Source organism: Euleptes europaea, chromosome 2 (assembly GCF_029931775.1).
Source record: "Euleptes europaea isolate rEulEur1 chromosome 2, rEulEur1.hap1, whole genome shotgun sequence".
Taxonomy (NCBI): Eukaryota; Metazoa; Chordata; class Lepidosauria; order Squamata; family Sphaerodactylidae; genus Euleptes; species Euleptes europaea.
Window position 1 is genome coordinate 65,045,945 of NC_079313.1, and position 14,645 is coordinate 65,060,589.

Genomic DNA, 14,645 nt, shown 5'->3' on the forward strand with positions numbered 1-14,645 from the left:
TTAAAATAATGCATAATACCATGTACAAAGGTCAATTTGTATCTGTAGCTTCTGCTAAGGATCCTTTGCATACATATGATAAAAATTAGTATTTACACTGTCAAAAGATCCTTACTCTACAATTTTCTTATAAAAGAGCAGATAAGGAGTGGATGTAGATGATGAAACAGGGGATAATGAGTTTAAAAATTCCTTTTCCTCAGTAACCTTCACTTCAGAATCATCAAAGAGCAGCCACTTCCCCTCATATTCTTTCAGACTTTGCATTATATGCACTGCTTTGCTTTCTAGTCCATTAGAAGCCATGCCAGTTTGATCGTGGTGGTCAGCCTCCACAATTCCATTAGCGTGGTTCCACTCAGCATTCCTGGCTTCATTGTCCATGTTAGTTATCTTACCAGAATGGGCTGTTTTGCTGCTGAGGAAGTCACAGGTGGACTTGCTTTTTTGCCCTCCAAGAAGTCCCACAGCTTCTATACTCTTTTTGTTTGTTCCTTTATTAGGCCGTGTATTACCACTGACTCGAAAGGAGACCTCCCCATCATCATAGTCCTCTGTTACTGTTCTTGCCTCTTGTTCATTCAGTGGCTCCAAGTGAATAGTTTCACTTAGAGGATCGGTGATGAAATTCTCCTTGTCTAATTCTAAACTGTCGAGATTTGTAATTTTAACAGAGGCTGTATAGTGCCCACTGCTGATTGTGATGCCACTGTGCATGACTACAGCAAACAGTCCATAGATTTCATTGGCTGGCTTTATGCTCCAGTCATCCAAGGACAGCTTGAGAGGTGTCAGTAAAGGAGTATTTATCTTGGAAAGTCCACCATAACAATCAAACCTTTTGGAGAAAAGTGGTATAGTTACCCACAAATCTTTACTGAAAAGCAAATAATGTTTAATAACCAAGTCAGATTAACTTTTGCATCACTTATTCATTGCTGAAACTACACATTGGAAATAAAAGCAAATCCCACCAACAAAGGAATCTGGGGATTTAGACATTACAAATCAATTAGCAAACTATATATGGGGACAAGGAAAGGGCTAATCTAAAATGACACATGCAGGAACATAGTAACAGTCTAAAAATTACTGGCATTAAACAAAAGAAGAGTTGAGTTTTATATGCTGACTTTCTCCACCACTTAAGGAAGAATCAAACCGGCTTACAATCATTTTCCCCTCCCCACAACAGACATCCTGTGAGGTAGGTGGGGCTTAGAGAGCTCTAGGAGAGCTGTGACTAGCCCAAGATCACCCAGCTGGCTTCATGTGAGGAGCGAGGAAACCAACCCGGTTCACCAGATTAGCGTCCGCCGCTCATGTGGAGGAGTGGGGAATCAAACCCGGTTCTCCAGATTAGAGTCCACCACTCCAAACCGCCGCTCTTAACCACTACACACCAGAAAGCACTGAGAAAAGCCAACAAATTAGACTTTCTACATTTGATCAGTTTACTTGGGCACCAGTGAACATTATCCTTTAAAAAGAATATTATTTATCTTCATCTGCCAATCAGTATGTGAAGTCAATGACAGAAAATACTGGCTTCTAATGGAAGTAATGGATAAAAATGAGGTTTCTTTTGGAAACAGCTATGATTTTGTTTAGGGATCAGTATGGCATGAACACAAACTTTGTGGGCATGCAGGTAATTTTATAGTGAGCTAGAAAAGGGTACATTGGATGCACGATATTTCTCTATAGTTCAAAACAAATCATGAGTTAGGCAATTTTAACGCATGACCATGTGAAGGCCCCAAGTGAAACACAAGAAATACTGATTCCACAGTATGTTTTAGAATGGTAGAAATGGCTCATGTTCATGCCTTTCTAAAAAGTGAAATTCAGTTCCATTTTATTAATCGTTTAGGTAAATTTTTACTTTGAGGAACGGGGATTTTTTTGTATGGTTTATTCATAATACTCACTCTAAGCCAGTAGCAGCAAAACACTTCAAGTGAATTGTTATAACTTCGGGCATTTTATCAAATAAAAGGCTACGTTCCGCTTCTGTGTAATGACGACAGTTTTCACAGAAATATTTATCTTCTCCCACAATTCTCTCCACTGAAGCAAACTGTGAAATTGCCCATTTCAGAGTCTTCACTTCTGTTTTAGGCTCTGGAGAAACTTCAAAAGAAATTTTATATCTTACTTGTTTGGTATTAACATCTCATCAGAACACTACTACAACACAGAGTTGCAAAGCAGTGATAATGGCCTTAGAAAGTACCAATATAGTGAAGAGTGATATATTAGATGCATTAATATCAAGATTCTGAACTCAGCACTGTTAATGACAGTGGAAGGGGATTCTTTACTCCATCCCAAAGCAGCAGCCTTCAACTGATGTTTCAGGATGGGAAGGAACCCACCTTACATCATTTAAAAGGTTTCTTTAAAAGGCAGGAAATGATTGGACCTCCCCCCCACCCCAATCCTCACAGCCCACAGTGCATTCGCTAGGAGTTGTAGCAGGGGAAACTTCTGCGTTGCAAAGGATGCTGTTTTTTGTTTTCATTGCAATGAGTTATAAAATGGGATATAAATCAAACTTCAAGCAAGACAAAATTAGGATACATTATGAGGGTAAAGACAAGGCTGAACTACCATACTGGAACACAGTACTCCAGTTGTCAAAGTCTGGGTACAATTATAAAAAGAGGTATTTTGCAAGTTTATAAAATGGATTTTAGACAGTGACGCTTAAATTTGTTATATATATATATATATATATATATATATATATATATATATAAAATCTTTATATACATATATATATGCACACGCACCCTGACCTGGATAGCCCATGCTACCCTGATCTCGTTAAATCTCAGAAGCTAAGCAGGGTCAACCCTGGCAAATATTTGGATGGGAAACCTCCAAGGAGTACCAGGGGTGTGACGCAGAGGCAGGCAATGGCAAACCACCTCTGAACGTCTCTTGCCTTGAAAACCCCACCAGGGGTCACCATAAGTCAAATGTGACTTAACGGCCCCAAAAAATGTTTCTTTTGATACTTTTACCAGGCAATTTCTAGCTTGAAGTCTCCAATAAGAGGGACAAAAAGTATATGAAATCTCTAAAATCCTTTACTGTGATTCAACTTACTTTCAGAATTCTCTTCCACTTTTGAGAGTTCATCTTTTTGCACAGGCACACTGATGTCTTGGAAGTCTTCCCTTCTCTCAGTGAAACTTTCACATTCTAAGCATCGTGTTCGCAACACCAGCTGACCCTGGAAGAGCTTCTCTACTAAATTAAAATTTGCTAGTTGTGTGCCTAAAAAAATATATACTGCATTAGTTAATTTAAATAAACCAGTTAAATGGAAGAGATGCTGACTATAAAATATTCCTAGAAGGGTATTCAGGATTTTTTAAACTATATTTTGCAGACCATGACAGGGATCTGAAGAGCTCAGTATGCACGCCCAAGCACTGACATGCCCTCACCAGGGCTTTCTGAATGACCCATGCTTACTGCAGCTCCTCTTGCTACATCCAGGACTACTTCTGAAGGTCCCTCATCTTTGAGCAGGAGGAGCTGCAGTGGAAATGAAAAGACTCAAAAGCTCCACAGCACAGTAGGAAGACTCTGTTCCAGGTGCAGCTCAGCACATAACTCTTCAGCAGAATTACGAAGTTTAGCTTAAGCACACAAGCGACTTGACATCTGAACTTGGATGTTCAACTCACTACTATGATGACATGCCATTCCTATCTTTCACTTTCAAGCGACACATCCCCTAAGTAAATATACCTAAAAGGAATACAGACAGCTTTTCGTCTGTACTAGGCAGTGAAGGAACCACCATTCATCCCCTCTCTACCTGTCTCTCCATGGTGTCTCACAGTTCAGTTCTCTCAAATTTTAGTTCATCGTTCCTATTTGGGGGGAAATTCATATTAAATTACATCTGAATGCTAGGAAACTATTTTTCAAAAAAACTGCTGAGATGTATTCAGTTAGCTCCCTGCAGTACTTGCCAACTTAAACCATAATTAGTGCAGCCTTGCAATTTACCACTATCCTTCTGAGAAAAGCAAGTAGCAACCAGCCCTGCTGAAAATGCATCCCCACTTCTTCTCCCCTTCAGGTTATGCTAGGAGAAAGCGTGTGGGCACACAACTGCTGTAATCCACATTCTGCAGCCCATGAAAACATAGAGCCTACTTACGAAGTCTCTTTCCCTTTCTACAGTTAAAAAGCCACAAAAGGTGATCAGCCTCCATGGCTCAGCCCCATGGTAAACAAGTTGAGGAAACTGTGTATGCTGTAGCCAGTCACCTTTCCCTGCTACAGAAGTTGATGGCAAAATGATTAAGCACCCCTCCCCCCAAAAAACACTATTTCAATGGCTAACCTGTTTTGTACAGCTTTCCAGTTTCCTTTTCACTAGTATTTTCCACAGGAGATGAGTCATAATATTTTTCCTCTGCTTGGTTATCATTTTCATTCTTGAGAGAGACCTCTGTAACTTCACAAGTCTCAATTTCTTTAATCTGATCTTTGAAACCCAGGTTTGTAGATAGCTTTCCCAAACTACAAAATTTAGACAGAATGCTAGGCTGATTGCTTGAAGATTTTAGCCAGTTTAGTTTAAGTCTGGATTTTTTCTGCGTAGGCTTTGTATTTTCATTTTCCATGGTACCCTCTGCTTGATTTTCTAGTTTTTCTTCCAATGCTCTTCTCTTAGATCGGGTCTGTCGTTGGTTTTCTTCTATTCCATTTTTCTCTTTGGATATTTTAGACTTTTTCTTTCTATTGCCACCCTCCATGTCACTTTTCCTTTTCCCATTGCCTTTAGTTTTATCTTCATGATCCTCAACAGCTTGCCAATTTAGCTTAGTACCAACTTCCTCAAGAGTTACAGGACTATCAGTGTTCTGACTAGAGCAGTTCTCCAGTTGAACTGTAGACTCTTCCACTGGCACGTGCTTCAATTCTTCCTTCAAGAGCTGACATGTTTTTTCAATGTGCCCCAATATACACTGTAATACCTCTTGGGCATCATGCTGCAGATACCCCTCATACATAGGGTTGAGCTCCCTATAAAGAACAATGTACAATATAACCAAATATATCCAAACACTTGAAGCATATCCCTAAAATAACAAATAATAACTTTTGTTGATGTAGCAAAGTTGAACAGGGCTATATGAGAATAACCAAACTTAGTTTGCATTCCTAAAAAAAAAAAAAGATGCAGTCTAAGTACAATTTAGATTTGAGATTATTTCTAAGATGCGTAGCACCCCACCTCTTTGGAAACTATCATTATTTAGAACCATGAGATGCAATTTATAAAAAAAATGACCTACTACAAGCAGCCACAAACCAAAGCATCTAATTTGTGTCCTAACTAGTCATTTCCAAATTTAATACCATGAGAGATCAGAGCAGTCTAGACAAAGACCAGTCTGCATTATTGCTGGAGTGATTTTTCATAGTATCAGAACTTATTAGAAACAAATTTGAAGACACAAAATTACCAGTGGAAGGTTTCTCCATATTTAGTTCAGAAATAGTTAGAGATATTAAAGCGTGTTATACATCATTTATACCTCAGTGTGTTTAGCAGTCTTCTTGGCTGAGTAGCAAGTTCATCTGTGTATCTATCTGGGTTTAAGAGAAAACTGGCTTGAAGCTGTTCAACTGAAACAATCAAGGAGTGTAAACTGCAGACTAATTCATAGCTTGCAAGAGAATCTTCTTTAATGATCCCCTGAAATAACAGAAAAAAGTACTGTTTGCTTTGAAAGTTAACTTTCTTAGTATTATTTAGGTAATTCTATTGCAATGTTACTATAATAAATGTCTCAATATATTTTTCTTTTTGCATTGAGTTAAGATAGGTATTAAGATGGTGTTATAAAAGTTCAAACAATAAATGTAATATTTATTCTACTGCAAGGTAAGTGAACCTATAAATCCTTAATAAGGTCTCAAAGCAAAACTGCATAATTGCTACAAAACTGACAAATTCTTTATTGTAAATTTCCTCCTACAAAGAAGCCACAATGGTTATTTTGAATTTATATGATGACTTTTCTTACCTAGTTACAATACGAAGAATTTATTCTCACCTTATCTATTTCCTCCTTCAAGCTTTCCTTTTTCTGTGAAATTATATTAAATAGTCGTTTCACTCCAGTTTTAAAGCCAGGGCAAAAATAGAGCACCTAAATTAAGAACAAGAAGAATATAAAATGCAGGAAAATGTGATGTATATCTTAAGTTTTAATTCTCTTGGTAGCTTTTTTATTTTGTATATTTGTACAAAGAATCAGTAGTGGACCAAGCGCTTTGCTGTGACTGGAGATCTAGGTTCAAATCTTAACTCTGTTTTGAAGCCAAATGTGGCTGGCCCAAAGACACCAGTCTCTTCAATATCCCACCTCCTGGGTTGTTACGAGAATAAATATGGGATAATCCAATGCATGCTGCCCTGAGATCGTAAGGGGAAAGATACAACAAGTGCAATTTTTTAACAAAAGAGAGACATGTGGCAACCATGTTTGCATCATTATTCATGGACAGAAGTGATGGAATAGAGCTATGCATGTTTCAGTTACAAGAAAATGGAAGAGGAATAAATTTTCATGATAAAGATGATATATTCATGTCTGTATTGTAGAGGTCCTATCACACAGCTCAAGTGAGTGGCAATACTAAATAAGCTCGTGGTTAGACACAACATTGTTGGATAGCTACTGTGACAACTGAGTCCCAAAAATAAGGCTGCAAAAATTATCACTGCTAGCCCTTTCATGTCATGTTTTTGTTCCTGGTTCGGCAACTGGACAACCATGCGGCTGCCATCCTGGGACCTGGTATGACCCATGGGCCTTCAGTTGCTGACAGATCTAAACAGACCAAAGAGACAATTGGGCTCTTCTCAAGCTTCAGTTCAGTGCTTTGGATTCACTTCAACACAATCACAACTTATACCATTATAACAGAGAAGTGTCTGAAAAGCTTACATTCCAGCTTATAGTACTTAATAGAATTTACATGTTCTCATAGGGACATTCAGTTATATGCAGCAGTACAAACTTACCATAATTAGAAAGTGTGTTTACATGATCTTGCACTTCATTTCCCCACAACCTTGTTTTATTAGTTTTGGACAGTAACTTGTTCTAAAAGTATCAAATCTAAATGCCATGTAGTAAGCTTCAAAGTTCCCACAATGATTTTACAAAAACTGAATATGGATGTTCTTGTCTGTCATTTATTATAAAAAGGCATGGGCATAAATAGGCATAGATTAACTAGCTACTTGTGATTTTATTGTTGTTCATGTTTTCAGTTTTGCTAGGATTTGTTTTCTGAGCTTAGGTTTTTTTAATCATACACCATTTTAAAACAGATATGCAAGTTTAAAATGTTGGAACAATCCTGCCACTTTGATTCTCCCGATGATATCAGCAGAACTTCAACAATGTACTTATTATACTTAGGGTTGCCTTTGAAAACAGTCTGGAAATTTCAGTTGGTCTAAAATGCGATGTCCAGGCTATTGTCAGAGACTGGTTATAGAGATCACATAATCCCTGTGCTGAAAGATCTGCACTGGCTACCCATCTATTTCCAGACACAATTCAAAGTGCTGGTCCTAACCTTTAAGGCCCTAAATGGTTTGGGGACAGGGTGCCTAAAGGATTGTCTCCTCCTGTATTACTCAACCAACAGTTAAGATCTGCTTTCTGTGTCCCTGCCATTAGAGGTGAGGTGGGTGGCAGCTAAAGACAGGGCATTCTTTGTGGTAGCACCTTGCCTCTGGAACGCGCCCTCCCCCTTGAGGCTCCCCTGGTGCCTAATTTACTGTCTTTTTTGGTGCCAGGCTGATACATATATTTTTACTCAGGCTTTTAATTTGGGGTTTTATGGTTCCAGCATTTTTAGTGGTCTGCTCTGGTCTTAGGTCCGTTTTCTGCTAGGTACATTCCATGGCTTGTTTTTATACTGTCAACTTAGTATTTTAATTGTAAGCTATCTCAAGCAGGATAGTGGTGAGTAGCATACAAAGTTCTTAAATAAATAAATCTGAAATGAAAACAATAGCTCTTCAAAATGCTTGACTTTGGCAAGATTCTAGCCATACTAGATAGCTTCTTCAGTTTACATAAAACTCCTTAGCATTCGTTTCACTAGAATACCTTATATTTTAATGTCTAGTACTTAAAACTTTTGTGCACACCCATTTGTTACACAAAACTACATCAAGACACAAAGGAAAAGGCACTGCTTTTTTTTAAACAGTCAGTTTAAGCATTCCAGCACTTTACTGCAATTGCTATGGGCCGCCGTTAAAGGGTAGAAACATTGTTTTCTATAGGCTATTAATGTCTCTTATCAACTTGCTCTATCAAATTCATACAAATATCCACAAAGTTAAGTTTTTATCAGTATGGTTTCGTGCAACGTGTTTTAGCAAATTATATTTTCTAATCCTATTATGAATTTACCTGAAGAATGCTGTTGAGATAGCAAGTGTTGCCAAGATTGTTCAAGCCAACGAAAGGCAGCATGTTCACTTTCTTCTCACACTGGACAGGTGAAAGAGACTGTGTTGCAGGAACAACCTGGTCACTATTATGCAAAGGAAATGTTCAGGAGAACTTTAATTCTAAAGTGTAACTATGGGCATAGGTTTTTTTTAAGTGTCTTCAGTGAAAAATGGTAATTTATACAATACTAATATTTACTTAGAGATCACACACAGTACCAAATACAGTCACGCTTGTACAAAAACAGTATTTAAGATGTTTCTTAAGTAGGCATCACTATCAATTGCCTAGTTATGTTTCTCCTTGACATTAAAATTGTTGTTATACACAGTAAACATTATAAAACCAAGAATTATTTTGATAGCTAGTATTATTTCTTGTGCATGTTTTTTCAGCACAGAAATATTTGAAAAATATCTAGCAAGACTGTCTACATAGACCAAGCAGCAATACAGGAGCATTAAGGTAATGGTATTTTACATATAAACTGTATTTTATCTGGATACAACTGTTTTTAATGATTGAAACTAAATCCTGTGCCATTAAAGGTTGAATATATATATATATATATATATATATATATATATATATATATATATATATATATATATATATATATATATATATATATATAAAACTCTTGTGAGGTACAACAGCCACTCTTATGCCCATGCTCACATGTACAAGACTGAGAGCTCAGAAACGTTTCTATAAAATATGTTTTAAGGAAAGCGCCCCCTTTTATTTTGAAAACAAATGTAATAATTATCCAAAGTTGAGTATTCAGTGCCCAAATATCCATTATGAATGCACTATTTATCTCGTCCCAATTGTATTAAAAACAAATACGTTGCAAAAGAATGCCCATGATGTACACAGCAATACTCAATAGTGGTATGTAATTCTCTTTTAGAAATCTACTAGAAGATATTGCACTCCAAATGAGATCTGTGCAATTGTATCGGTTTAACAGAATTGATAATATTTCATACAACAGATACACTACCTGTTTATATTCTGTATTTTCTAAAGGCCTTTACAAACGCCATAATAAGCTTACACTGTCATAAGAAATTGCATAATAAACTCTTACATACATGTCAGAACAGACATATTCTGAAGGCTTTTGTTCATTCTCTTGAGATTCTGTAAAATCCAGTGCTCTTTTTGTTTCCCGTTTTTGAAAAAACTTCAGTGACAGTCTGCTTTTTTTGGATGGGGTATCTCTTGAAAGTCCATTACTGTCACATGGTAATACACCTGGCATTTTTGCACTCTCACAGGTACACTGGGGAAAGAATTCAGCCTTGAAAGAAAATTGTAGTCTATAGTGGTTCCTGTTGAAGTATATAAAATACCACAGCTATGTTTTACAAGTGGTAGTCATTATGATGACTATGTCAAGAGCAATGGCAGCACAGATAAGAGGATTAGCAAAAGGATGTTCTTACATTACCAGCACATAAGTAGCTCAGATAATTTTTACCATTTAAAAAAAAATCTGTGGTTTAGAAGGAACTGTAGGTGGTAAGAAAGTTTCAGTTTATTTCAGTCAGGGCAGATATTGTTTGGATGTCAATTACTAAGGATATGAAAAAGACAACAGTGCAAGAGTCAGGACAGCTAGACTTTGGGCTGTGATTAATATATTGATTTGGGATTATGCTTTACAGGCACATTTAAGTAAACTTGTTTAGAATTTGGATATTAATTTCCTAGAACACAGTTTTAAGGCAATCACTTTCTTTAGGTGAGGCAGCAGTAAGTAGGTATCTTTACCTACTTCAACAGCATTTATCAGCACACTTACCATAATGGTGCCACAAGGAGAAAACAGAAGACAAAGATAACGCTTCAGAAGGACTCCAAACACAAATCGAGACACATGAAGAGGATTTTGTAACTTGTGATAAAGTCTCATGTTATCAATGCAGCAATATGGACAGGAAAGAATGCTGCACTCCAGCAGTTTCTATGGCCCATTCTACTTTTCAGCAACTGCTTTGTCATGATAGGCAGTCCCTCTAACAGAAAAGTTGGTAGCCTTTGCAGATCGCTAGAGCAACACAATGGATCACAAATATAGAAGAGGGAGGTTTCTGTATACCTAGGGAAAACCCTAGGCATGCAAATAAATGGGACTTTCATACTGAAAGAGAAAGGATCCCTGCCCCCACCACCCAAAAAAACAGAATGAGTGCTAAGTATGTGGTTATCCCACATCTGCTATCAAACTCACAACAGTAAACAAGCTTTATTTCTGCCTCTTGATGGACTGAAGAAACAAAGGTAGCAACTATAGTAAAGGGGGTGGTGGTGTTGGAATAATGATCAAATTGCTTAATCCCACTCCTTTCAACAGCAGCAAAGGCAATTTCAGACTTTCTTTTTGATGGGATGAAGCCTCCCAATCCTGCAGGGAAACTTATCCGAAGCATTGGAAGGGGTAAGGGAGATACATACAAACCTAGTATGACGGACATGATCCGAAGGAGACCCGTAGCACCCTAGGGACTAACAAATCGTAGCTTTTGTGAACCAAAACCATGTCAGAAGCAGGTGGGGTTCCGGCTCACCAGAGCTTATGCCATAATAAATTTGTTAAGAGCCCTGTGATACCGGAACATTTTATTACTTTGACTACAGCCAACTTATTACTGTACACTGGCTATCCTTGTGGAATTTATACACAACTCGAACCACTCCACAAATTTCGGCAAGGGTTCCCGCTATAGGATTTAAACGGACAGGCTGCGGCCAAAGTGCTGGAGAAACCACCGCCAAAACCCCGAAAGCGAAGGGATCCGGCAGTGCCCATCCTTTGCCCCAGAGCGCTGGGGGTGGAAGTAAGCAAACGTCCCCCCCTTGCTTCAGCCCTGCAGGGGAGTTTCCTTTAAGAGAAGATCTCCCCCGACTCAGACCAGTTTACATTTTATTGCTGATCCCTCTTTGCAACTCCCTACCCCGCCAAGAAGCTGGTGGGGGCTCTGCAGGCTACCCGTGCAGGGACTGGGAGAGAAGGGCGGGAAGTTGAAATTCCACGCTGCGGAGTCTCCGCAGCAGCAAGGGGGAAAGGCTGGCCTGTGGCTAGCAGGGGCCACCTCAGAAATCCATGGGGGGCCGGGGGGGGCCGGAATGAGCCTAGCCTCTGGACCTGGAAGGAGTTTCAGGAACACTCTCCAGTCTGGCTAATTCGGAGGGTCACGAACGGCGCGGCCGCAACTTCTCACCCGCTACATCTTCTTGCTCTGGCCGGTTCAAGTGGAGGGGAGGCGGAGAGAGAGGGGATCCCAGAACTCCCCCCTTCTGGTTGCTATGGCGATGTAGCTCAGTTCCCCCCCATGGGAAACTTGGCGCGTTTCGCACAGCTCCAGGACCCCCCCCCCTTTTTTTTTTTAGCCCGCTTCTCGCGCCCTCGGCTCTCGAGCTGCCCACACAAACGCCAGTTTAAAAATAAACCCCCCCACAAGTTCAGAAAATACTCTAAGAACGAAGGTAGGTTCTTCTCCACACATTTATGCCGTTGCCACCGTTTCTGCTTCACGGCCATATAACAACCGCAGCCTCCGTCCACCTTTTCAGATTCAGGCAGTTGGCTCGGACAGCTCCGAGGGGCCCTAGTAAGGCACTCGCGTGCAGCGCTAGAGGCCTGATAGATTGAATAGAGCCTGCCACGGTAGTTCAAACGCCGAGGCGGAAAAGGGTGGATCATGATGCCCTAGCCGCGCCCCGTTTCATAGTTTGACCAATCACGACACGCTTTGTTAGCCAATCGTTTCCCAACTTGAGCCGGAGGAACGCCGAGCGGTGTTCAAATCGGGACGCTATAACGGTCACTAGGAATGGGTGTGTAACGACGCAGGAAAGGGAGTGGAATTTCCCGCTGAAAACTGAGTTCATGCTTCATGCATTGAACATAAGAATAATTTAATTAGGAAGCATTTCCAAAAACGGTGACTTTTTAAGGTTGGCTGCTACGCGAACGTGGTAATCGCGTAGAACTTCAGCAAAGTGTGATGTACGTTAAAATATATCTTACCTTTCATTTTAGTTAATCATATTTACTCCTGTGGGTATAATCTTCTCTAGTGTAATGGAGGGGGCGTGATTTCAGTAAAAACCCATATCCTGTCACTAACGAGCACAGCTCCCGGAGCTGTTCTTGCGGAAGTAATATTTGACCCACAACTATCATGGGGCATAAGGGTTAAATAGACTACCTTTTCGACTGGAGTCTCCTTTCTCCAAGAACTGCCTTCATCACCAAACTGCTATATCACCAAACCTACCTCACAGGGTTGTGAGGATAAAATGGATGAGAGGAGAATTGTGTATACTGCTTTCAGTCACCATTGGGGAGAAAGGTGGAATTTTAATGAAATTAATAAAATATTTCCTTTGCAATACTGCTCTTTTCCCAAAGGTTCTCCCTCTCTGCCCCAACCCCACTATTTCTGCTTTTAGTCCTGACTGTGAGTAAAGCATTTTTACATGTCTCCTTTTTTTGGTAAAAATATCCCCTTCTAAAGACCCTGTCCATTTCTCCACTTTCCTTAAAACCCATCAATTTTTCTCATATTAAGAAACATACACACAAGCGGGTTTAACAATTTTTACATGGTCCTAAAAGTATTCATTGGGGCTGGTGTTAAATAAATAATATTGATAATTTTGCTGTACACATAATGCTTTCACGATTTAAATATGGAAATAATTAGCTAAGTATTACTGTAGGTAGGAAGTGGGGAGGAGAAAATATACTTTCATTCAGCCTATTGGCAGTGTGAAGGCTTTTATTTGTTTGCTATGACATTGAGCTATCAGAGTTCTGCAGGGGCATGCAGGCTCAGTTCTCATTCTAGTTCTTTTTGGAGCATTTTCCTCCTTGGAGCTTGAAGAGGGGAAATTATGTTTCTGCGTATATGGGGTCCCCTTGTGGGTATATGGAGCTCTCCCTATTTTATACTGGTGACTCCACTGTGTTGCTCTAACAATCAGACCACTAATTTCACAGTTAATGGGAATGATGAATGAATGATAATATAATGAGAGGAATTCATAGGGCAAATAGGGAAGTGTCACCAGAATAAGATATGAAGGATTAGGATATACAGATATGGGCAGGAAATAGTAGCATGGCCTCATTGAGCTCCCAGAACCTCCTTCGACTATCATGGGTAGAACAGTAGAACCATATGAAATGTTTTTAAAGAGGAGCATCTGAACATGTACAGAATTTCCTCACTACTGTGTAACCCTTTGACCCCGTTTACTGGCTCCTGGTAAATCACTGTCTCCTTTGGAGTGATTTTTGGAGTGTCTTTTAAACATTAGCATCTGCATATGTGTACTAGATTTTCTTCACATTACTATCTGGAGAGATCTGGGGAGCGGAGGAGGAAATACATTTTCAGTGGTGGTGTTCAGACAGTGGAATTCTTTTTCCCAGGATGTGGGCATGAAAGAAAAACCTTTCAAAATAAAATACTGGTCTTTGTCTCTGAAGTTTTAGGGAGTTGTTAAAAATGGGTTTTTTGTTAACCCTATGAGATGAATTGATTTTATTAAGATGTTTATTCTAGCTTTATTTTAATGGAGTTTTAAAAAGGTAAAGGTCCCCTGTGCAAGCACCGGGTCATTCCTGACCCATGGGGCGACGTCACATCCCGACGTTTTCTAGGCAGACTTTGTTTGCGGGGTGGTTTGCCAGTGCCTTCCCCAGTCATCTTCCCTTTACCCCCAGCGAGCTGAGTACTCATTTGACCGACCTTGGAAGGATGGAAGGCTGAGTCAACCTTGAGCCAGCTACCTGAAATCAACTTCTGTTGGGATCGAACTCAGGTCGTGAGCAGAGGTTCGGCTGCAGTACTGCAGCTTTACCACTCTGCACCACGGGGCAGTTTTACTGTTGTTTTAATGCTTATGGTTGATTCATGGTTGTGTTTGATGAGTGGTTGATTAACATTATATCAAAACAATTTAATAGTCAATGTTTGATACAGTTAATTGGTTTAATATAAGCCACTTTGGTAGGTTTTCCGAAAGCATTTGTGTGATATACATTTTTGTAAAAATACATACATGTGGAGCAATAACATAGAGAATCACTCTATTGTTTTTCAGTGC

General features: G+C 39.4%; 1 protein-coding gene across 1 annotated transcript; it reads right to left on the reverse strand.

Moving 5' to 3' along the window:
- Nucleotides 1–93: 93 nt before the first annotated feature.
- USP1 (ubiquitin specific peptidase 1) lies at nucleotides 94–11,775 on the reverse strand. The gene is made up of 9 exons (XM_056845286.1): nucleotides 11,750–11,775; nucleotides 9,617–9,856; nucleotides 8,478–8,601; nucleotides 6,093–6,188; nucleotides 5,571–5,731; nucleotides 4,370–5,055; nucleotides 3,115–3,285; nucleotides 1,932–2,133; nucleotides 94–838 (listed from the first exon to the last, which is right to left on the reverse strand). The coding sequence occupies exons 2-9, from the start codon at nucleotides 9,784–9,786 to the stop codon at nucleotides 112–114; spliced, it is 2,337 nt and encodes a 778-aa protein (XP_056701264.1). The 5' UTR covers nucleotides 9,787–9,856; nucleotides 11,750–11,775; the 3' UTR covers nucleotides 94–111.
- Nucleotides 11,776–14,645: the final 2,870 nt, after the last annotated feature.

What these genes read in the sequence shown, in the direction of transcription:
- USP1 (XM_056845286.1), bottom strand. Translation starts at nt 9,786, where the DNA reads ATGCCAGGTGTATTACCATGTGACAGTAATGGACTTTCAAGAGATACC. An exon ending in AGACTGCTAAACACACTGAG is followed by an intron (nt 5,056 to 5,570) that starts GTATAAATGATG and finishes TGTTCTTTATAG; the next exon opens with GGAGCTCAACCCTATGTATG. An exon ending in TGGAAAGCTGTACAAAACAG is followed by an intron (nt 3,286 to 4,369) that starts GTTAGCCATTGA and finishes ATATTTTTTTAG; the next exon opens with GCACACAACTAGCAAATTTT.